Source organism: Pan paniscus, chromosome 11 (assembly GCF_029289425.2).
Source record: "Pan paniscus chromosome 11, NHGRI_mPanPan1-v2.0_pri, whole genome shotgun sequence".
NCBI lineage: Eukaryota > Metazoa > Chordata > Mammalia > Primates > Hominidae > Pan > Pan paniscus.
In genome coordinates this window covers 57,389,426-57,411,581 of record NC_073260.2, presented here as the reverse complement: position 1 = coordinate 57,411,581, position 22,156 = coordinate 57,389,426, and the positions used below count along the sequence as shown (strand labels likewise).

The window sequence follows — 22,156 nt, the reverse complement described above, 5'->3', positions numbered from 1 at the left end:
AATAATTTTATGATAGTTTGTAATTGTTTTGTTTGGAATTAGTGATGAATGGAAATCACTTAAAAAAAAAAGTTGAGAAGTCATATCTGCTTAGGTGGCTTTCCTGCGGCGTTTACATCCATCAAAGATGTTTATTTGTGAAGTGAAAGATAAAGAAATTTACTTCAGAAGACTGAGTGTATGGTTCAGGTGATTATTAATAGAGGGAAGTAGATAAAAGATTAAGAAACCTGAAGAGAGAAAAAAAAAAGAGCCAGAAAAAGATGAGAGCATGTACAGCATTTTGGCATCATGCCATGTCAGATCTGAAAGGAACCCCAGCCGCCTACTAAAACTCTTGATAGCTCTGTAATACCTGCAACAGCCGGAGACTGGATAGCTTCAGTGACGGCAAATCTGCTGTTGCACATCAGTTTGTTCCATTGGTGGCTGCTTGTGTTATCATCTCATGCTTTCATTCACTAAAAATGTTTTCTACATTCATTCTCCACTATTCCTGGTTCTTCCTTCTAGAGCTATGTAAATAAATCTGAATTTCTAGTTTTCTTTAAGATTTGACCTTCCTTCATGTATCTTAATGGCTTCTTGACCTACTTTCCTCTCCAAAAGTGCATACAAGTTCATACTAAACTGATTCATTTCTTCTATTTCACATGTAATATGGAGTCTAAACCCTTTATCTCTGCTCTTAACAGAGTAGATTGGTTGCAGTTTCTTGGGTGCAGGAATGAAAAAATGAGTACATTTGCCTCAGCCTCCCATATAGCTGGGACTGTATAGGTGCATGCCACTACACCTGGTTAATTTTTGTATTTTTTGGTAGAGACGGTGTATCACCCTGTTGGCCAGGTTTGTCTCGAACTCCAGACCTCAAGAGATCTGCCTGCCTTGGCCTCCCAAATTGCTGGGATTACAGGCATAAGTCACTGCGTCTGGCTTGGGGGAGTTACTGTTGAAGTATTGTCTTTGTATCCCAAAGCAGGCCCTTCTGAAACTGATGATGTTGATGAAAAACTCCTTCTACTGAAGTCTTTGCAATGTATAATCTTTTCACTTCCATTTTCCTACATACTGTTTCTATTGGTTCCTTGTATTCCACAGACTGTGTTTTAGTATTTATAAGTATAGTGTTCCTTTTCTATGTGGAAAAGGGAAAATGTATTGGCCTTTTTTTAACATATAAATGAACTTCACAAGCAACAATTTTTCAAATCAGTTTTCCCTGTTGTGAATCTCGAAGTGGGTACATGATGCACTTTCCCATTTAAGGTAAAGTACACATTTATCCCTTATCTCAGAATAGTCAGAAGTCAGGTTCTTATTGTATGGTTAGTAATGCAAATATTGATAAGGTCATGTCAATACTTAGTATTTAGAAGAATTCTGAAATAGCACTTGTTACTCTGTAAGTTTTATGCATTTATTACTTTTTTTGAATTTTTTATAATGTTCCCAAACTTCACTCTCTCATAGGCTATTAGTAATAGGTTTTACTTCTATCTCTTGTGGCCTCAAGTACGCAAGATGTATTTTCTTTAGATTTAGCATATAATATAAATTCAATTGTTTATTTCAGATTTTGAAAGAACAAAGAGGAACTACAGAATCATTGCTTACATTGACACCGGCCCTATGGTCCCAATGGATGGGTTTTTTTTGGATGAATGTCAAAATTGACCCTGCTGTTAAAGCTTGAAACTTGGATCTGTTGTATCTGAGTTCTCTCCTCAAAAAAAAGACCTTCAGGAAGTATCAGATAACTGAAACATACCAGATCACAGCCCCACATGCCTCCTGCCCCTCCCTAATTTCTGTTCTCTTATACATTGTTAAATTTCTTTCCTGCCCCTGTTAGTCAAGCCCATGGATTTGAGACTGAGCTCCCAGCTCCTGGGCTGCAGCACCAGGTTAAAGCTTTCTTCCTTGGCAGTACTTGTCACCTCAGTGACTGGCTTTTTCTCCGATGAGCAGGAGGACCTGGACGAAACCCCTGGTGTTTGGGTAATAACATGAATGACCATCTTAACTGTTATTCTTTATTGAAATTTTACTTTTTAACTACTGGCCTCTTGTTCATTATCTCCCATTCTTTTGACCTCATATCCCTTTTTTCATTGACTTTACAGTCAAGGAACTTGATGCGCTCCCTAAATCCAAATATTACAGTTAAGAGAGAGGAAATGTGTGCAGAGAAAGTGTATTTTACAAATGAACTAAAGATGGATTCTGAGATACAGGTTTATAGATTTACCTAGAGTTTTGAGTTCAGGTGAGTTTTCACAATATGCAGTAAGTGGAAAAGAATCCCAAAATAATTGTGACATGAAAAAGCTAGATGTTGAAAACCAAAAAGATTTCACTTTGGTATGGCACTTTTAATTCAAGAATACTAGCCACCAAATGAGTTTTTCTGACTGTAATCATTGCTCTTTAAAAATTAAGAGATGTATTTATAACTTTTGTTTGACTTTTAGTACAGCTTCTGAATTGAGTTATCAATAGATAGGACAAAATAGATGAGCATCTGCTTCCCTTCCCCCTAAACAATGTATTCTTACCGAAATGTAATATATTTTTATTTATACTTGAAGACAGTATTTTTCAATCTTTTCCATGTTAGTAGCTCAGATCTTTAAGGACAGAGGATGTGTACTGGGGGCAGTCTGTGGTCTTAATCCTAAGTGGCACTCTGATATTTTAGATTATTTCTTTCATATTTGTGAGTAAAACTTCTGCTCCAGTAGGATGAGCCTGTTTACCTTGTGACTGCCTAACAGATCTGTTGCTTTATATGCCAGTTTTTAGAAGCTGGCAGATTACGTTACCTGGATTAAAATGTTTTTGACACTAAAGGCAGTATCTTAAATTTTTACATATGAGTTACTTTAAGTACAACTTTGCTTAAATTATGGGGATCGAGTTTCCATAACTTTCACCATAGTGAAAATGGAAAGCAGGGAACATTCCACAGCAAATCCTGAGCTTATTTACAGAGTTAATTGAGCAAAGCAAGCATTCACACTTGTGTGTGTGTGTCAGTGACAGATGAGCATGGTACTTGAAGCATAATTGTGCTGCTTCAGATTCCGATATATCCAGTAATTTTATCATGTAGCTAGAGTAACTAATATTAAGTCCCCAAGCCTACTTGGGTCTACTGTATTTGTATTTTAAAAGAATGTTTTTAAGGTACCAAATAGACATGTTATATATTTCTTCTGAATTAGAAAACGTTATTTGGATTAATAGAGTTAATAGAATCATATTTTATGTTTATTATGTCTTTCTTTTTTTCATGAGATGGAGTTTCACTCTCGTCACCCAGGCTGGAGTGCAGCAGCGTAATCTCAGCTCACTGCAACCTCCGTCTCCTGAGTTCAAGTGATTCTCCTGCCTCAGCCTCCCGAGTAGGTGGGATTACAGGCACCCGCCACCATGCCTGGCTGATTTCTTGTATTTTAGTAGATATGAGGTTTCACCATGTTGGCCCAGGCTGGCCTCGAACTCCTGAACTCAGGTGATCCGCCCTCCTCAGCCTCCCAGACTGCTGGGTTTATAGGTGTCAGCCACTGCACCTGGCCTATTATGTCTTAAAAGTGCTTGCATCGTCACCTAGATTATTTTTTATCTTTCAATGTGAGTTTTTATTGGTTTATATGTTTTTTTTTTTTTTTTTAGGAAGCCATCATTCTTTAGAGGGCAATGACCAAACAGTACCAGCAGAAATTGAAGTACCAGCAGAAGGCTAAGAAGGTTAGGAGAAAAAGACATTTTGTATTTTACTGTTTTTTTCTTTTTTTTTTTAGATGGAGTCTTGCTCTGTCACCAGGCTAGAGTGCAGTGACACGATCTCGGCTCACTGCAACCTCTGACTCCCTGGTTCAAGTGATTCTCCTGCCTCAGCCTCCTAAGTAGCTGGGATTATAGGCACACACCACCACATCCAGCTATTTTTTGTATTTTTGGTAGAGACCAGGGTTTCACCATGTTGGCCAGGATGGTCTCAATCTTTTGACCTCCTGATCCACCCACCTCGGCCTCCCAACATGCTGGGATTACAGATGTGGTCACTTGGCCACCTCCTCTTGGGAGAAATGCACTGATTCTGGTTGCCACGTGGATTTATTTTGGGAGTGATACTCATCTAACTTCATGGAAATAATACTAGATAGAAAGTTAGCGGATGAATTCTCTATCTGATGAGAGTTTTGGGCAAATCGAATACCAAGTTACCAAGTTTTGTTTTTTTCTCTGATGCAAAAAAACAATTTGCCAGCCGGTGAAAAACTCTCACAGCTCTGGATGTGAGTTTAGGATACTGGATTTCTACCATTCAATTTCTTACTACTTTTCTTGCACAGGGATCATGGCACAAGCTGCAGTTTCCACCCTGCCCATTGAAGATGAGGAGTCCATGGAAGATGAGGAGTCCGTTGAAGATGAGTCTGTTGAAGATGCGTCCGCAGAGAGCAGGATGGTGGTGACATTGCTTGTATCAGCTCTTGAGTCCATGGTGAGACCTTCTGTTCTAACATTCTGTAATTGGGTAGTACTGGGTGGTAGATAAGGTTGATTTGTTTTTGTAGAATTTATAATTTTATGATTTATAGTTCTAATGAGTAGATCTTTTTCTTGAATAGTAGTTATGGTCAAACACTTCTGACCAAATGTGCCATGTTGTCCAGCCTGGTCTCAAAATTCGGGGCTCAAGAGACCTGCCCACCTTGGCCTCCCAAAATACTGGGATTACAGGTGTAAGCCCCTGAATCTGGCCAGATATTTTTCTTTTTATGGCTGAATAATACTCTGTGTATGTATATATTACATTTTCTTTATCCATTCACCTACTGATGGGCATTAGGGTTGGTTCTACCTTTTGGCCACTGTGAATAATGCTGCTGTTAAACGGGTGTACAAATACCTGTTTGAGTCCCTGCTCTCAGTTATTTTGGGTAGATACACTTAAAGGGTGTTGGTGGATCATATAATTCTGTGCTTAATATTTTTAAGGAGCTGCTAAACCATTTTCCACAGTGGGCTGTACCATTTTACATTCCAAAAGGCAATGCATACAGCTTCCAATTTCTCTATAGCATTGCTGACAGTTAATGTTTTCTGTTTATGTACTGTATTTGTATAGTGTTTGAAATTAATCTGAGGGTTTTTGCTGATACCAAAATATTAGGAAAGGTTTTCCAAAAATAATACTGCGTATTATAAAGAATTTTATGTGTTACTTGATGCCCTGTGATCTATTTTCTCAGTAAGAAGAGGAACTTCTCAGCTGGACGCAGCAGCTCATGCCTGTAATCCCAGCACTGTGGGAGGCCAAGGCAGATGGATCACAAGGTCAGGAGTTCAAGACCAGCCTGGCCAACATAGTGAAACCCAGTCTCTACTAAACAAACAAACAAAAATTAGCTGGGTGTGGTGGCGGGCACCTCTAATCCCAGCTACTCAGAAGGCTGAGGCAGAGAATTGGTTGAACCTGGGAAGCGGAGATTGCAGTGACTGAGATTGCGCCACTGCACCCAGCCTGTGTGATAGAGTGAGACTCCATCTCAAAAAAACAAAAGGAAAGAAGAGGAACTTCTCTCCATCCAACCTCATTCCACTGCACCAACTCTTCTGTGTCGGGTTGTGCAGGGGAGAAAGGGAGCTTGGCAACTCTTTGCTGTGTTGAGTTGTGGTAGCCCATCACTGGGTTGTAAAGTGCATTGCCTCCTTCCCCGCCCCCCGCTTTTTTTTTTTGAGACAGAGTCTCTCTGTCACCGAGGCTCAGATGCAATGCTGAGATCTCTGCTCACTGCAACCTCAGCCTCCTGGGTTCAAGCGATTCTCCTACCTCAGCCTCCCAAGAAGCTGGGACTATAGGCACGTGCCACCACACCTGGCTAATTTTTTTTATTTTTAGTAGAGACGGTATCACCATGTTGGCCAGGCTGGTGTTGAACTCCTGACCTCAAGTGATCCGCCTACCTTGGCCTCCGAAAGTGCTGGGGTTACAGGCATGAGACACTGAGCCCATCCACCTCCTCTTTTACTTGGGAGAAATGCACAGATTCTGGGTGCCATGTGCATTTGTTTTGGGAGTGATACTGATCTAACTTATGGAAATAATACTAGATAGAAAGTTAGTGGATGGATTCTCTATCTGATGAGAGTTTTGGGCAAAATGAATTCCTAGTTTCTGAGTCTTATTTTTCCCCTGATTCAAGAAAACTGTGAATTATCCAGCCGGTGAAAAACTCTCACAGCTCTGGATGTGAGTTTAGGACACTGGATTTCTACCACTCACTTTCTTACTACTTTTCTTGTGCAAGGATCATGGCACAAGTTGCAGTTTCCACTCTGCCCATTGAAGATGAGGAGTCTGTTGAAGATGAGGAGTCGTTGGAGAGCAGGATGGTGGTGACATTCCTAATGTCAGCTCTTGAGTCCACGGTCAGACCTTCTGTTCTCACATTCTGTAGTTTGGTAGGACTGGGCAGTAGATAAGGTTGATTTATTTTTGTAGAACTTACAATTTTATGATTTTCAGTTCTAATGAGTAGACCTTTTTCGTGAATAGTAGTTATGGTTAAACACCTCTAACCAAATGTGCATGTGGAGTTTCTACACTGATTTTCAGACAATCTGGATCCCAACTGGGTATCCCACAATTCCATCCTGACACTCCCTGGAGTTAGTGCAGACCCCGCAGGATGGGGGCTCAGTCCCAGGAGTCTACCCTCACTCCACATGCCAATTGCAAGTCTTGGGTTGTTGCATGTAGTTTTGACCGACCAGTTAGAAAACAGGGTTTCATGACCCCGTTGCTGGGTGGAATCATTTGCTCGGACAGCTTGCAGAACTCAGAAAAACAGATTGTTTTCTTTTTTTTTCTGAGATACAGGGTCTCAGTCTGCTGCCAGGCTGGAATGCAGTGGTGTGATCAAAGCTCACTGTAGCATGGGACTCCTGGGCTCAAGTGATCCTCCCACCTCAGCCTCCCAAATAGCTGAGACTACAGGCCCGCACCAGCATATCTGGCTAAGTTTTTTTATTTTTTGTAGAGAAGGGGTCTTGTTATGTTGCCCAGGCTGGTCTCAAATTTCTGGGCTCACATGATCCTCCCACCTCAACTTCACAAAATGCTGGGATTATGGGTGTGAGCCACTGCATCTCACCAATTTACTTTCTTTTACTGGTTCATTTTAAAGGCTGTATCTCAGAAACAGCCGGTGAAAGAGATGTACATGCTGGGCACAGTGGCTCATGCCTGTAATTTCAGCTCTTTGGGAGACTGAGGTGGGAGCATCGCTTAAGTGCTCAGGAGATTAAGACCAGCCTGGGTAACACGGTGAAAACGCATCTCTACAAAAAGGTTTTTCTAAAAATTAGCCAGGTGCAGTGATCTATAGTTCTAGCTACTCAGTGCCTATAATTCTAGTTAGGAGGCTGAGGTGAGAGGATGAGAGATGGGGCTTGAGCTAGGGAGGCATAGGTCGCAGTGAGCCACGATTGTGCCACGGCACTCTAGGCTGGGGGACAGAGCCAGACCCTGTCTCAAAAAAAAAAAAAAAAAAAACACACAGGGCAAGGTGTGTCGGGAGGGGTACAGAACTTCCATGCTCTCTATTGCGCATGTTACCTTCCTGCGATCTCCCTTGTGTTCAGCAACCCAGGCATTCTCCAAATCTGGTTGTTGAGGTCGTTTATGAAGGCTTCTTTAATCAGGCATGATAGATGAAATCATTGACCATTGGTGATTAAGTCAGTCTTCGGCCACTATTTCTTCCTGGAGCCCAGTGGGTGAGGCTGACAGTTCCAAGCCTCTAATCACATGGTTTATCCTTCTGGCAACCAGCCCTTTTTCTGAAGCTGTCTAGGAGCTTTCAGTCACCCAGTCATCTCGGTAACATCACCAAATGCATTCTTACTATGGTGATCCCAAAGGTCTTAGAGGCTCTTGTGTTAGAAACCTGGGACTAAGACCAAATATCCAAACAAAAGATGCTCCTATCACATTTATCACCAAGGCCTTTATGAGAACTTGAGAAGCTCTGTGCCAGGACGAGGGGCAGAAACCAAATGTGTATTTCTTTTCTTTTTCTTTTGAACACAGAGTCTCTGTTTCACCCAATCTGGAGTGCAATGATGCAGTCGTAGCTAACTGCAGCCTCAACCACCTGGTCTCAAGCAATTCTCCTGCCTCAGCCTTCCAAGCATCTGGGACTACAGGTGCACACCATCCATGCCCAGCTGATTTTTGTATTTTTTTGTAGAGATGGGATCTTGTTATATTGCCGAGGCTGGTCTTGAACTCTGGGGCTAAAGCAATCCTTTCACCACAGCCTCTCAAGTAGCTGAAACTACAGATGCATACCACCATGCCCAGCTAATTTTCTCTTATTTCTTTTTGTTGTTTAATTGAGGGGGGGCTCTCAGTGTGTTTCCCAGGCTGGTCCCGAACTTCTGGCCTCAAGCATTTCTCCTGCTTTGACCTCCTAAACTGTTGGGATTATGGTTGTGAGCCCCAGCCTCTGTGTCCAGCAATCACAAGAGGTCTTTATAAGTGAAAGAGGGAGGTAAGAGAGTCAGAATTGAAGGAGATTTGATGATGGAAGCACAGGTCACAGAGGGAGATTTGAATATGCTTTGCTTCTGGCTTTGAAGATGCAGTTAGGGGCCATGAGCCAAAGAATAGGGGTTGCTTTCGGAACTGGGAAAGGCAAGGGAACACCTTCTCTCTGGAACCTCCAGAAGGGATGCAGTCCTGCTGACACCTTGATTTTAGCCTTAATAGACCTATTTTGGACTTCTGGCCCCCAGACCTGTTAGGTAGTAGATTTGTGGTGTATCAAGCCACTCAATGTAGGGTAGTTTGTAACAGCAGCAAGAAGAAATGAACATGAAGCCAGCGGTAGTGGCCCACACCTATAATTCCAGCTATTTAGGAGGCTGAGGCAGGATGGTTGCTTTGGCCCAGGAGTTCAAGATAAGCCTGGGCAACAAAGTGATACCCTGTCTACATGGGAAAAAAAAATTAGCGGGTGTAGTGGCATGCACTTGTAGTCTTAGCTACTAGAGGCGCTGAGGCAGGACGATTTCTTGACCTAGGAGTTCCAGGTCTCAGTGTGTTGTGATCGTGCCATGATGCCCCAGCCTGAGTGACACAGCGAGATTATATCTTAAAAAAAAAGTAAAAAGAAATGAGTGAGCATGGCAGGAATGGGGACACATAGCAATATTAAATAGAGTGGTCAGGGTTGGCCTCCTAAGTGAAAATTGAGCAAAGACTTGAAGGAGGGGAAGGAGCTGGCCAAGGTACTGAGGGAAGAGCATTGTAGGCAGAAACAACAGAATAAAGATGCTGAGGGAACTCCGTGGTGTGTCTGAAGCTCAGGAAAGAGGTCTGTCGAGTAGAGAGAGGGAGAGAAGGTAGGGGAGGAGGCCAGGGAGTTGTGGGACTCAGATCAGTACAGATTGTGCAAGCCCTGGGAGGCTATTGCTGGGGCTTTGGCTTCTATGCTGTCTGAGATGGGAGATGCGGAAGGGTTCTGAGCAGAGAGGTGACACGAACTATCTATTGATTTAAAAGCATCCCATGGTGGCTGAGTTGAGAAAGATTGTGGGAAGATTTGGGTAGAAGCACGGAGGCCAAGCTGTGGCAACATCCAGGTAGGAGATGATAGTGGTTCTGACCAGGGTCCTGGCAATGGTGAGAGATGGTTGATTCTTGTTGAGATACTAAGTAATTAAAAAAAACAAAACACTACTGCTTTTCCTGATTATATGAAGTATGGGATGCTAGATTAAAGACATCTTAAGTCGGGCCAGGTGCAGTGGCTTATGCCTGTGGCGTCAGCACTTTGGGAGCACTTTGGGAGGCACAGATGGCACAGATGGGAGAATTGTTCGAGTCCAGGAGTCTGAGACCACCCTGGGCAACATAGCAAGACCTCCTGTCTATGCAAATAAAAATTAATAAAATATAATTATCATGGGATAGTGGTATTTTGCTGTAGAACCAGTTACTCTGGTTGTCGAGGTGGGCAGATCTCTTGAGGGTGGGAGTTTGAGGCCAGCTTGGGCAACATAGCAAGGCTCCTCTTTCTACAAAAAAAAAAAATTATCTGGGTGTTGTGGTCCCAATGAGGGACAGCATTCCTGAGACTTTTTAAGTACTTTGTGTGTGTGTGATGGTCTAATAATCATAGCCTTAAAACTTTCTGGCTGGGCATGGTGGCTCACACCTGTAATCCCAGCACTTCGAGAGGCCGAGGCGGGTGGATCATCTGAGGTGAGGAGTTCGAGACCAGCCTGGCCAATATGTGAAACTCTGTCTCTACTAAAAATACAAAAATTAGCCAGGCATGGTTGCAGCACCTGTAATCCCAGCTACTCGGGAGGCCAAGACAGGAGAATTGCTTGAAACCGGGAGGCAGAGGTTGCAGTGAGCTGAGATGGGCCACTGCACTCCAGCTTGGGCAGCAGAGTGAGACTTGGTCTCAAAGAAAAGTTATTGTGATATGCTGTACACATTCACAAATTCAGTGTCTCCCAGAAGTCTGAGGTTCTTTTTTCTTTTTTTGAGACAGAATTTCACTCTTGTTGCCCAGGCTGGAGTGCAATGGTGTGATCTTGGCTAACTGCAACCTCCACTTCATGGGTTCAAGCAATTCTCCTGCATCAGCCCAAGTAGCTCCTGCCTCCCAAGTAGCTGGGATTACAGGCATGTGCCACCATGCTCACCTAATTTTTTATTTTTAGTAGAGTTGGGGTTTCTCCACATTGGTCAGGCTGGTCTCGAACTCCCGACCTCAGGTGATCCACCCGCCTCGGCCTCTCGAAGTGCTGGGATTACAGGTGTGAGCCACCACGCCCAGCCAGAAAGTTTTAAGGCTATGATTATTAGACCATCACACACATACAAAGTACTTAAAAAGTCTCAGGAATGCTGTCCCTCATTGGCCTGGTATGACAAAGATAAGTCGGTCGTGAAAATTTCTGAATGTGGTTTAGGACAAGGAACCCCAGTAAGATTCAGACACAACCTAGAAAATTGAAAGAAAATTTTACTACTCAAATCATCCTTCTATAAAAAATAATAGAAGATGTCAAATACGAAAATAAAACTGTCCTCTGGGCCCTCAATTTTCTGTGTTATGGGAGAAGGCAGACAGCTACTCAGCAGTTATATCCCATAAGGATGGATAACACTAAAACAACTGACAGCATCAAGTATTGGTTAGAAAGTGGAACTGATTCTCTCAAACATTTTCATTGTAGTTTAAGATGGCATAACCACTTAGGAAAATGTCTCCCCATTTCATACAATGCCAAATATATACTTATTTTATAACCCAGAAAATCCACTCTTTATGTACTTAAACTCAAGAAAAGTGAAAATATTATTACAGAACAAAATGTGTGTATCTGATTTGTTCGTAGCAGGTTTTTTCATGATAGCCTCAAATCAGAAACTGCTTTTGTGTCTATCAATAGTGGAATGGATTAAAAACAAAACAAGCAAAGGCCTCAAACCTGTGGTATAGTCATAAAATTGAGTATTACAAAATAAAATTAATGAATAATCAATAGGAGCAAAATGATGTGTCACAAGCATGTTTAGTGAGTGAACATAAAAATTATATAATTTATAGTTTCACTTACATAAATGGTGAAAACAGTCAAAACTAACCTTTGGTGGAAAGAATCAAAACTGTGGAAGCCTCTGTGTTCAAATACTGACTGGAAATGGGCATGAGAAAACGTGTTTCTGCCAGATCTTCTATATGCCTGATGTGCATTCACTCCATGTATTTTGCGTATACTATTTTTGCAAATAAAACTGAGATAAAGGCAAAATAACTCGAGAAAATAGGTAGAAATAGGTAGAGTTGGGATAGAAGCCTTGGAAGCTCCCCCCGTACCTTGCCCACCTGGCACAGGCCGAGGAAGTCCTGGGACAATGCTGTGAGCGACCTGAGGGCCGTCCAGGGGAGCCCCGCCAGCCCATGCTGGCGCCCGAGCTGCCCGCCGCCATCTGAATATGTTGCAAAGACAGTGCTGGCCTGGCAACCGGTGACGCTCCACGCCCCACCCCGACCCCCACTTCTACCCAAGTAGCGGCAACGCTAGAGACAGATGCCTGGGCGGCAGCGGTTAAGTCTGGCAGTTGGCCAGGCGGCCAAAGGATGGGAACTGGCCGTTCACCCCATCCCAGTTTCACAGAGAACTCAACCACTATGGCCCCTGAGCGGACCTTCAGGCCTGGTGGGCTGTGCTCTGTGCCCGCAAACCTGACGCCATCCAGGGGAGCTCCGCCTTCCCGCGCCAGCGCCTCAGCTGCTGCAGAAAACTGCAAAACTGCAAGTTGCACACAGGCAGAGATGACGGAGCAACCCCCGACCCTCCGCGCCACTCACCTTACCTGCACACCTGCCACGCGGACCCTGGGGCGGGTGCCTGGGCGCCCAAGTCAGGCATTCGCACAGCAGCGGCACCAGGGTGAAAACCTGCTGCTCAGTACCATCCCGGTTACCACGAAGAGCCAGCCCCGGCGGCCCTTGCGTTCTTGGAGGAGGCCAAGTCAGAGCAACCCCTCAAGTGGGCGGGCGATGCACTTGACCCTGAGGACATCAGGTACCAGGCCCGCCAGCTCACGCCGGCATCGGAGCCGCAGCTGCAGTCTAGACGTGGTGCACTGGCAGCAAGTGACTGGACACTCCAGACCAGGCCCGCCCCGCAGTAGCGTGGATCCTGAGGCCAGACTCCCAGGCGGCAAAATCAGGCAACCGGCCCCGCCAGCAGCCGCTGTTTCATCCGTGTGGATACAGAGTGCCCAGCGCCAGGGCCCAGGATCCAGAAAGATGTCCAAGAGGAGCGGACGTTGAGGCCAGGTGGGCTGTGCGCTCTGCGGCCCTGAGGCCATCCAAGGGAAGCTCTGCCATCCTGCGCCAGTGCCAGATCTGCAGCTGCAAACCGCGCGTGTGGCACTGGCAGCAGTGAGGGCGGGTGGGGGAAGGAGCAGCCCCTGACTCTGCCTCCATCCCTCTCCAGCTACCTGACACTAGCCACACAGACTCCAGGGCCAGAGCCTCAGCGTTCAGCCAGACAATCCGCGAAGCCACTCAGGTGGCCGCGGAGTGCCCTTGCCAGCACCCTATCTCCCTTCCGAGGAGGAGCGGGGTGGGCTGCAAGGCCAGACAGGCCCTCCTTCTCAGGCCTGGCTGGCTGCGCGCCTGCGATCCTGGGGCCGCCCGGGCGATCCCAAGAGAACCGGCGAGCCCATCGGCGCCCGCCCAGAGCTGCAGCCCCACCTGCCGGCGCGCGCCGCCCGGGAGCGTCTTCCGGGAGCCCGGCAGTAACCGCGGTGCAGGCGCGCGCCGCCAGGGAGCGTCTTCCGGGAGCCCGGCAGCAACCGCCGTGCAGGCGCGCGCCCAACGGCTTTGCGAGGCTCACTCGGTCTGAGAGGTCGGAGGCTGCGAGTGTTGCTGCTGAAGGCTGTGGTGGACCGGGCTGGATCGCGGATTGTGGAGTAGATCATAGATTTGAAATAGCGGATTTGGGGTTGTATCGGGGCTTTGGGGTTGGATAGGGGATTTGGGGCTGGGTCGGCCGGGGTCGGGGAGGCGGGTGGTGAAAAGGTGACAGGGAGCTGCCCTCGCTCAAGAGCCGGTGGTTGGGGGTCTGAGAAGAAGTCACCACTATGAAGTTATTCGGCTTCGGGAGCCGCAGGGGCCAGACGGCCCAGGGCTCTGTAGACCACGTCTACACGGGTTCCGGATACCGAATCCGCGACTCCGTACTGCAGAAGATCCACAGGGCAGCTGTCAAAGGCGACGCCGCGGAGGTGGAGCGCTGCCTGGCACGCAGGAGCGGAGACCTGGACGCCCTGGACAAGCAGCACAGGTAGCGGGGGGCTCAGCCCGGGGTGGGAGGGGGCCCCCAGGCCCGGCTTCCCCGCAGACCCTGGGACGGGGCCTTGCAGGGCGCCGGGCACCTCGGAGCGGCGGAGCCAAACGGACTCTCAGCTGTTTTCCATCCCTCATAATTCCCTGGCTGGAGCAGTTGGAGAATTTGAGTGATTTAACTCACAAAGTTAAGCATATACAGCGTTATTTTTAACGTACACGTTTAAAACATGGTTTATATACATTATAGGAGGTGCCTAATGAGAGAACTCGTTCCCCTATCAAAAATACCGTGAGTTATTTCAGTGGGCGAAAAGTTCTTAGATAAGAGAGCTTACTTGAAAAATATTTACTATATTATATATATATATATTTTTTTCAGATGAAAAGTATGTTTTCATTTTATAGGGAATTCATTATATTCTTTTTTTTTTTTTTGAGTCGGAGTCTTGCTTCTTTGCCCAGGCTGGTGTCCAATGGCACAATCTTGGCTCACTGCAACCTCTGCCTGCCGGGTTCAAGCAATTTTCCTACCTCAGCCTCCCAAGTAGCTGGGATTGCAGGCAGGTGCCAGCATGCCTGGCTAATTTTTGTATATTTAGTTTCACCACGTTGGCCAGGCTGGTCTCGAACTCCTGACCTCAAGTCATCTGCCCGCCTCCGCCTCCCAAAGCGCTGGGATTACAGGTGTGAGCCACCGCGCCTGGCCTATGTTGTTTATTATATATCATAAGATATATATATATTACTGATATGTATACATATATAACAGATATAATATATATATCAGTTATACATACACATGAGATGAAAAGTACATCTTCATTTTACAGGGAATTCTTTCAAATCAAATCATCAAACACTCTAAAAGTAGGCAAAGTACCTTTTTCCAGATCTACAAGTTACTTATATACATAGGAAAAAGTCCTTCGCATTTCTGGTATAAGAATTTAAACTAAAAGAGGAATGAAACAGTTTTCTATCCACAATATTTGTGAGGATGTTTTATACTGCTGCTTAAAGTTTAAGTTGCTGATTACTTTTCAAAGTACTCATTTGAAAATGGTAAGTACTACATTTAAAAAATGTGTATGCCCTTTACCCACGAATTCCATTATACTAAAATACCCTTAGGAAATAAAGATACATGCACTTTATTTTTCACAGTACTTACTTTAAAAAGAACCCATAGAATGGATCCTATAAATAAATTTCAGTTGCATCCATAGGATGGAATAATATGTGACCACTGAAGGTAGCAATAGATACAGAAGTACGTTGATGTGCAAAGATGTATTTTGTTATAGCTAGCAAGGAGAAAAAATTAGTTAAATTATACATACACAAACATACTATGGTCTTGTTTTAGCAAAAATATGTACAAAATATAAAATTTGTAATTTCTGAGCATTTGTATTTTAAGTAAAGTTTTTTTCCTTTTTCTTATCTGTGATTGCTGCAGTGAGTACAAAACTTCTAGTAAAAGTTTATTATTAATGGAATAATCCTTGGGAAGAGAGGAATATGAATCTTGCGCTGATGAAAATAATTTCTCACTTTCTATTTTTTATCATTATTGTGTGTGTTGTTATCTTCTTTGAGCTTTTAGCCTCTTCAGAAGTAAAAAGGGAATGTTTTTATCTGTTTCCAGATTTTATTATCTATATATTTTATTATGTACATATGTTTTTCTTATATACTCATTCCATTTATGCAAACAAAGATAGATTAATCATTTCAATTTAATTGTATTCTTTAAAAATAAAATAACACATATAAATAATTACTATTGCAAAAATATTGCTTTATAGGAGTTTATTTAAAAATATTGAACTCCCCAACTGTATTTATCCATTCTTTCATTCCATTTATGGATCAAGCATAACCTGAGTACCTGCTATGTAGCAGACATATTCTACCATCTCTCAGGACCCGTCCATCCTTAAACACTTCATGTTTACCTGCCCCGCCTGCACAAGCTGAGAGATTTAAAATAGGAATATTGGGACTTAATCTCCTTGAAACTTTATCTCCCACCTTTCAAACAAAAGCATTTCTGAAGTTAGAAAATAGTAGAAGATAACCTTTAACTGCTCTTTCGAAAGTTTATCAGTCTTAAATACTAATATTAATCATTGGAAAGTCTTATTTGCATATATTCTCTAAGTATAAATATTGAATACAATGAGCCATATGTATTCATTTGAATCATGAGTTTCCTTTGGCTTCAAGTTGTTTGAAAATCAAATAATTAATTTGTTTAAAAAATGCATTATTGTTATTTCAGTGCTCTTTCCCCATAGTACCTTTAAGAACTAAAATGTATTTAAGTTTCAGTTGCATGCCTAGAACTGCCCTAGACCTGCTGAGTATACCATATTCTACTTAATGTAAGGTCTCATGGATTGCGTGGTGCCCCGCTATTTTATATATCAATAAGATATTTTTTAAAATGCTACCAATTATAGTTATAACAAATCATGAATTATAAGTGGCATTCCAATGTCAGAGGTGTTAAAATGTGACCTACTCATTAAGTCATCCTGCAAAGTAGGTATAATTGTATCATTCTACCTAATTAAAATGGTTTTGTTAAGTAGTAGTAATAGTAATAATTATAATATCTGGCTGGGTGCAGTGGCTCACACCTGTAATCCCAGACCTTTGGGAGGCTGAGGTGAGAGGATTGCTTGATGCCAGGAGTTTGAGACCAGCCTGGGCAACAAAGTGAGATTCTTACTCTACAAAAATTTTTAAATAAATAGCTGGGCATGCTGGTGCTCATCTGTAGTCCCAGCTACTCAGGAGGCTGGGGATGGAGGATCATTTGACCCAGGAGTTCCAGGTATAGTTACACCATTGCACTCCAGCCTGGGCAAAAGAGTGAGACTTTGTCTCAAAAAACAAAAATCTTACAATTATTGAGTTGTTGTAGGAACTGTTCTACATGCTTTACATAGCTTCTCATTTAAGCATCACGATGGTGTCCTATGAGATAGCTACTATTGTCATCTTTCTTAATGAGGAAGTTGAGGCACAGAAAGGCTAAGCAATAGTTGGTAAGTGTCAAGGCTTAAAGTAGGACTCAAGCCCTAGTTGAACCGAATCCAAAGACTGAGCTCTTTCTACTCAAATAGGCTGTTGTTTTCATTAAGGCAGTGAGCAATAAGAGCTAGTAAGTATTGTACTTTCTTCAAAAAATTATTTGTTTTGAAGGCAGAGGAAAAACATGCTATTCAATTTTTACAATTACATGAATGATTGTATGTTTTGAGATATTGTACTACAGCTTCTTAAAAAATCCTCTTACTCTCATAGAACTGCTCTACACTTGGCCTGTGCCAGTGGCCATGTGCAAGTGGTCAATCTCCTGGTTAGCAGAAAATGCCAGATTGATATCTGTGACAAAGAAAACAGGACGCCTTTGATACAGGTATATTAGAGCCAACTCTTTCAGCATGACATGGATTTGATTTACATATATAGAATTAAAATAAATTGATCTCATTTACATATAACTAGTTGGTGAAACCTGTGGAATGTGTATTTTGAATTCTTGGAATTTACAATCTGTTTCTTGGTCTAACACGGACAGGCTGTCCATTGCCAGGAAGAGGCTTGTGCCGTTATTCTGCTGGAACATGGTGCCAATCCAAACCTTAAGGATATCTACGGCAACACTGCTCTCCATTATGCTGTGTATAGTGACAGCACCTCACTGGCAGAAAAACTGCTTTCCCATGGTGCACATATTGAAGCACTGGACAAGGTATAGGTCAATCAACTTTCTTTCCAAAATATTTGTTTTAACATTGACATAGGTAAGGGTCAATTTTTTATATTTGGAAGCTCAACCATTCCCTGAATGCAAATACAAATTAAGTTATTTTGAAATAACTTAATTGTCTAAGATTTTATTTTAAATATTGATACTTTTAAAGAGCATTAAAGGGCACAGCTTTATAAAATGCACTTTGGAAAATATTTGTGAATTTGTTAAAGGTAAAACCTTTTCAACTTTTTTTCTACACAGGCTTATTCTTTTTTTTTTTTCTTAATTAGTGTAAAACAACACATGAAAGAAAATATTCCCTGGAAATAGGCTTTATCTTAAAACTCAAACAAAACTAAAGCAACGTACAATAAAAGGACATGTTGCTGCTGCTGCTAATTTTCTGAAAAACTGATGTATCATCTCTCAGTGGCAAGGCTTAAGAGGGAAAAATGGGAGGGGAGAAAGAGAGCAATCAGAAATATGCAGGTCACTTGGATATTAGATAATGAGGGAAAATGCCAGGAAGAGGTTTTTTTTTGTTTTTAAGTTTGTTTTATGTGTTGAGACAAGGTGCTGTTTAGCTTTGGGTCTAATAATTTTTGGTTTGAAAAAGAATGAGTTGCAACTTGCCTAGAGATGAATTTTAGGAGGACTCTGAGGAAACCAGATTGGCAGTGAATATGTGGTGACGAAGTGAGAAACACTTCAGCAGAAGGTGGAACAAATTATTAACTGACTTATTGCTCATCCTGGCAGAAACAGCCACTTAGATAAGAACCTAAAGGCTCCTCTCAAATCTAGAATGTCTTAGTGGGAAGGTGGGAGATAAGGAGCTTGTAAATAGCAAAATCAAGTGGGATTTTGAGTTTACTTGTCCCTGTTCTACCCATAGCCAGGAAACTTAACTGGAGTTTTAATAAATGACACTATCTCTTACTCTTTTTCTCTTTTTGGCCACATCTCCAACTGATAAAGGAATTAGCCATGTGGGTGAGAGGTGAGACTGAAGTGATTGTCTGCTGCACTAATTCTCAGAATTGTGCATTACAGTGACCTGAGGACATTTTGTTAAAAATCTACAATTGTAGGCTTTCCCCTGAAGATTTTGATGTAATAGACCTAATAAGGCCTGAACATGTTTAAAAATGTTTTCTTGAAGCTGGGCACAGTGGTGTATTCCTGTAGTCCCAGCTTGAGCCTAAGAGTTTGAATCCAGCTTGAGCAACATAGTGAGACTCTTGTCTCTAACAACAATAATAGCCAAAAAAAAAAAAACCACAAAAAAACAAAAAACCTTCAAGGTTGGGATACACTCTTGATTAAAAACCCCAGAATAGATAAGTGCAATATATAAATTTCTGTATCTCAAAAATGTAAGAAATCTCTAGAAGAGTTGGCATTTGATAGTTGCCACTTCCTTCAAAGTTCTCCTTTTCAATAATATTAGCCTGACTTATCTGTCTTTCTCTACATCTGTGACTGGGAAGTGAAAGGAAATATCATTGGCAATATCTCTCAGCTTACAGAATAACATGTTTTGCTTCCCACCATGAATCATTCACTACCATTCAGAGAGTCTTCAGAAATTTGCTTATGAGTAATCTTTCAATACGTAGAGGCTGACCCTTTCATGATTTCATGTCCCTTTGTCACCACGCAGGTGATTATGTGTCAACAAATGTTCATTACAAGTTGGGCTTTCTCAATTAGAATAGTAGCAAATCCTAAACTATTTTTTTTAGTTGAAGTTTTATTATGAACTATCTCAGTATGTTAAGTTTATAGAACTTTAGCATACCCAAAATGTCAGTTTTAAACACTGAAATCCATGAAGTTAATAAGAATATAGATAGGAATTCTTTTAATAATTTAGTTTTAGCAGTCTTGTGAACCAATTATCTATTTGGTTAACAATCTGGGAAAATTATATACAAACATTTTAAATGAATACATGTTGGAAAAATTCTTGAAGCAGGTATTGTGAGTCTTTTTAGCAATTTTTATTATATATGAGAGCCTGATTTTTTGGTAGAACATATGATACCAGAGAAAGAAAATATTTTACATGCAAATACTTGGATTATACACAACCATTTAGTAACACATTAATAGTGAATATAAAAAAAACAAGGGCTATATTCTAATGTGGTACACAGATTTGTTTGTTTGCCTCTATAAGTTGAATCAACATGTAAAATTTAGAAGACTCGTGAAGAAATGTGGACTTCAGGCGTATCCTAAAAAATCAAATCTGGTGTCCCCTGAGTTTCTATCATTCTTTGGTCTGCTGTGCAGAAGTTGCCCCTTTATAGAAGGCATGTATTCTCCAGTTTGCTACTGTGCCCACCTTAGTACTTCCCTTACTCAGGCAACCTTCCTTTGTCCTTGTAAGTATCTGAGTTTACAACTCCTATATTATAGTATATTTTGATAAAAATTTCAAGGTTTTTAAGTCAGCATGTATTTGTTTATAATATATAGTCTATAGAGTATATAAATCCCTCAGTTATGGAGTTGAATTTTAGAGTTTAGAAGTTTTTAACTCTTTTCTTTATATATACCACAAATAATTCTCTGCCCATAAGAATGCCTAGAAGCCTTTTTAGGTTATTCCTGGTTATAGTTGGATAATTTATGAATATTGCAGACAGTACATCTTTCTCCTCAGTGCTCTTCCTTAAAGATGCAAGTGACTTATTGGCTTGTATTATGCCAGAAATAATCCATATGGATCAGTATGAGAACTTTTATTGATAAGCCATTATGTTTTTATTTCCAATTTATATTTTGTCTAAAATAAAAAATAATTTTAAGTAGCCATTTAAGTGGAAGCCAGTAAAAATGGATTTAAAAAGTAGAGCTGCACTAGGGTCCCGGGATTACCATTATAATTGAGAATAGTATTTCTTACTGAGTTTTGGTTTTTAAAATATTTGTTCTTAAGTTTTTTAAATCTATCTCTCTTACACAGAATATACTGAGCTTTCTAACAGTAAAGATAAAAATCTCTTCTCTTGTATTAGGGGAAAAACCCATGGACTATTTAATAATAAGGAAAATAAATGCATTTGAAGCCAATCTCTCTTAATTCAAAGCTCATTTCCATGGTGACCCATTTGGAGCAGGAGTGCCTGACATTGGCATCTGGGATCCTGACACCATTGATAGAAGTGAATCAAGCAAGTTTGTACCACCCAGAGGAAACTGCCACCTGTATTGGGAAGCTCTGGCAACTGTATCTCTGAAACTCTTAATTCCTCAAATGTTAATGTTTGCCACAAATAGTATTGTGAAAGGGGGATTAGGTAAAATTAAAGAGATTTCTTGATTATTGGACATAAAATACAGTTTTGTAATACTTCTCAAATACAGATGGTCATGGAGTCTTTCTCTTGGGGTATAATACTTCTGATAAAGCAAATATTCTTTGGAATATAGTTTAAGAAACACTGCTTTAGAGATAGTAATTTAGATCATTAATTAATGTAAAAAACTTAAAATATTTGCTACTGTGTCTTAGGGTTTTAGGCCCTTGCCTCAAGAAGCTCTTGGTTTCAGTGGGAAACAGTGAAATGACTACAATGTACCATGCTAAGTGCTGTGATCAAAGCAAGGATTCTTGGGACTAGTAAATGTTTAAAGTGAGTTTTGGCAATGACCACAGTTAATCCGGGAAGACAGAGGAGGGTTGTTTGCAAGGCAAAGCGCAGCACATCAGAAAGCACAGAAGAGTGAGAATGAAGGGACTGCTTTTCATTTATTTCCTTTCTATATTGTATGTTGAAGTTCAAAGCATCCTAGAGAAGATTTTCAGTTCAGTTGAGAAATATGTAATTTTGTGAATTATTAATTTATTTCTGCTGTTTTATAGGACAATAATACCCCACTTTTATTTGCTATAATTTGCAAGAAAGAGAAAATGGTGGAATTTTTATTGAAAAAGAAAGCAAGTACACATGCCGTTGATAGGCTGAGACGGTACAGTAGTTCTTTTTTTAAAAATAAAACCTGAGTATTCTAGAGTGGTCACTCAAGTCAGAAATATTAATAAGAAGATTAACATAATTATTGGCATATAATGAAAAATATCACCATGAATAATCAGGTAGACCAGCAAATATTTGGACTGAGTAACATAAAGAATAGTATATAGTAGGATTCATCTTCTCTTATAATATACAGTGTTTGATATTTATAATCAGATGTTTTTGGTACTGTAATCTTTTATTAGCTAAAGGGTTTTGTATTAGTTTTATTAATTTTTTTTTTTTTGAGATGGAGTCTTGCTCTGTTGCCAGGCTGGAGTGCAGTGGTGTGATCTCAGCTCACTGCATTCTCCACCTCCCAGGTTCAAGCGATTCTCCTGCCTCGGCCTCCCAAGTAGCTGGGACTACAGGTGCATGCCACCATGCCCAGCTAATTTTTGTATTTTTAGTAGAGATGGGATTTCACCATGTTGGCCAGGATGATCTCGATCTCT

The 22,156-nt window shown here is 41.6% G+C and overlaps 1 protein-coding gene across 2 annotated transcripts in view; it reads left to right on the top strand.

Annotated features, from left to right (window-relative positions):
- The first annotated feature begins 13,410 nt into the window (after positions 1-13,410).
- LOC103784745 (putative ankyrin repeat domain-containing protein 20A2) overlaps positions 13,411-22,156 on the top strand; it is a 41,323-nt gene continuing 32,577 nt past the window's right edge. The window contains exons 1-4 of one of the 2 annotated variants that reach the window (XM_055091852.1): positions 13,411-13,899; positions 17,220-17,334; positions 17,497-17,670; positions 21,548-21,654. In XM_055091852.1, the coding sequence (XP_054947827.1) occupies positions 13,697-13,899; positions 17,220-17,334; positions 17,497-17,670; positions 21,548-21,654 (599 nt within the window). In that variant the 5' untranslated portion in view covers positions 13,411-13,696. The remainder of the gene's footprint in view (positions 13,900-17,219; positions 17,335-17,496; positions 17,671-21,547; positions 21,655-22,156) is intronic. The other variant, XM_034951662.2, reaches the window with a different exon arrangement.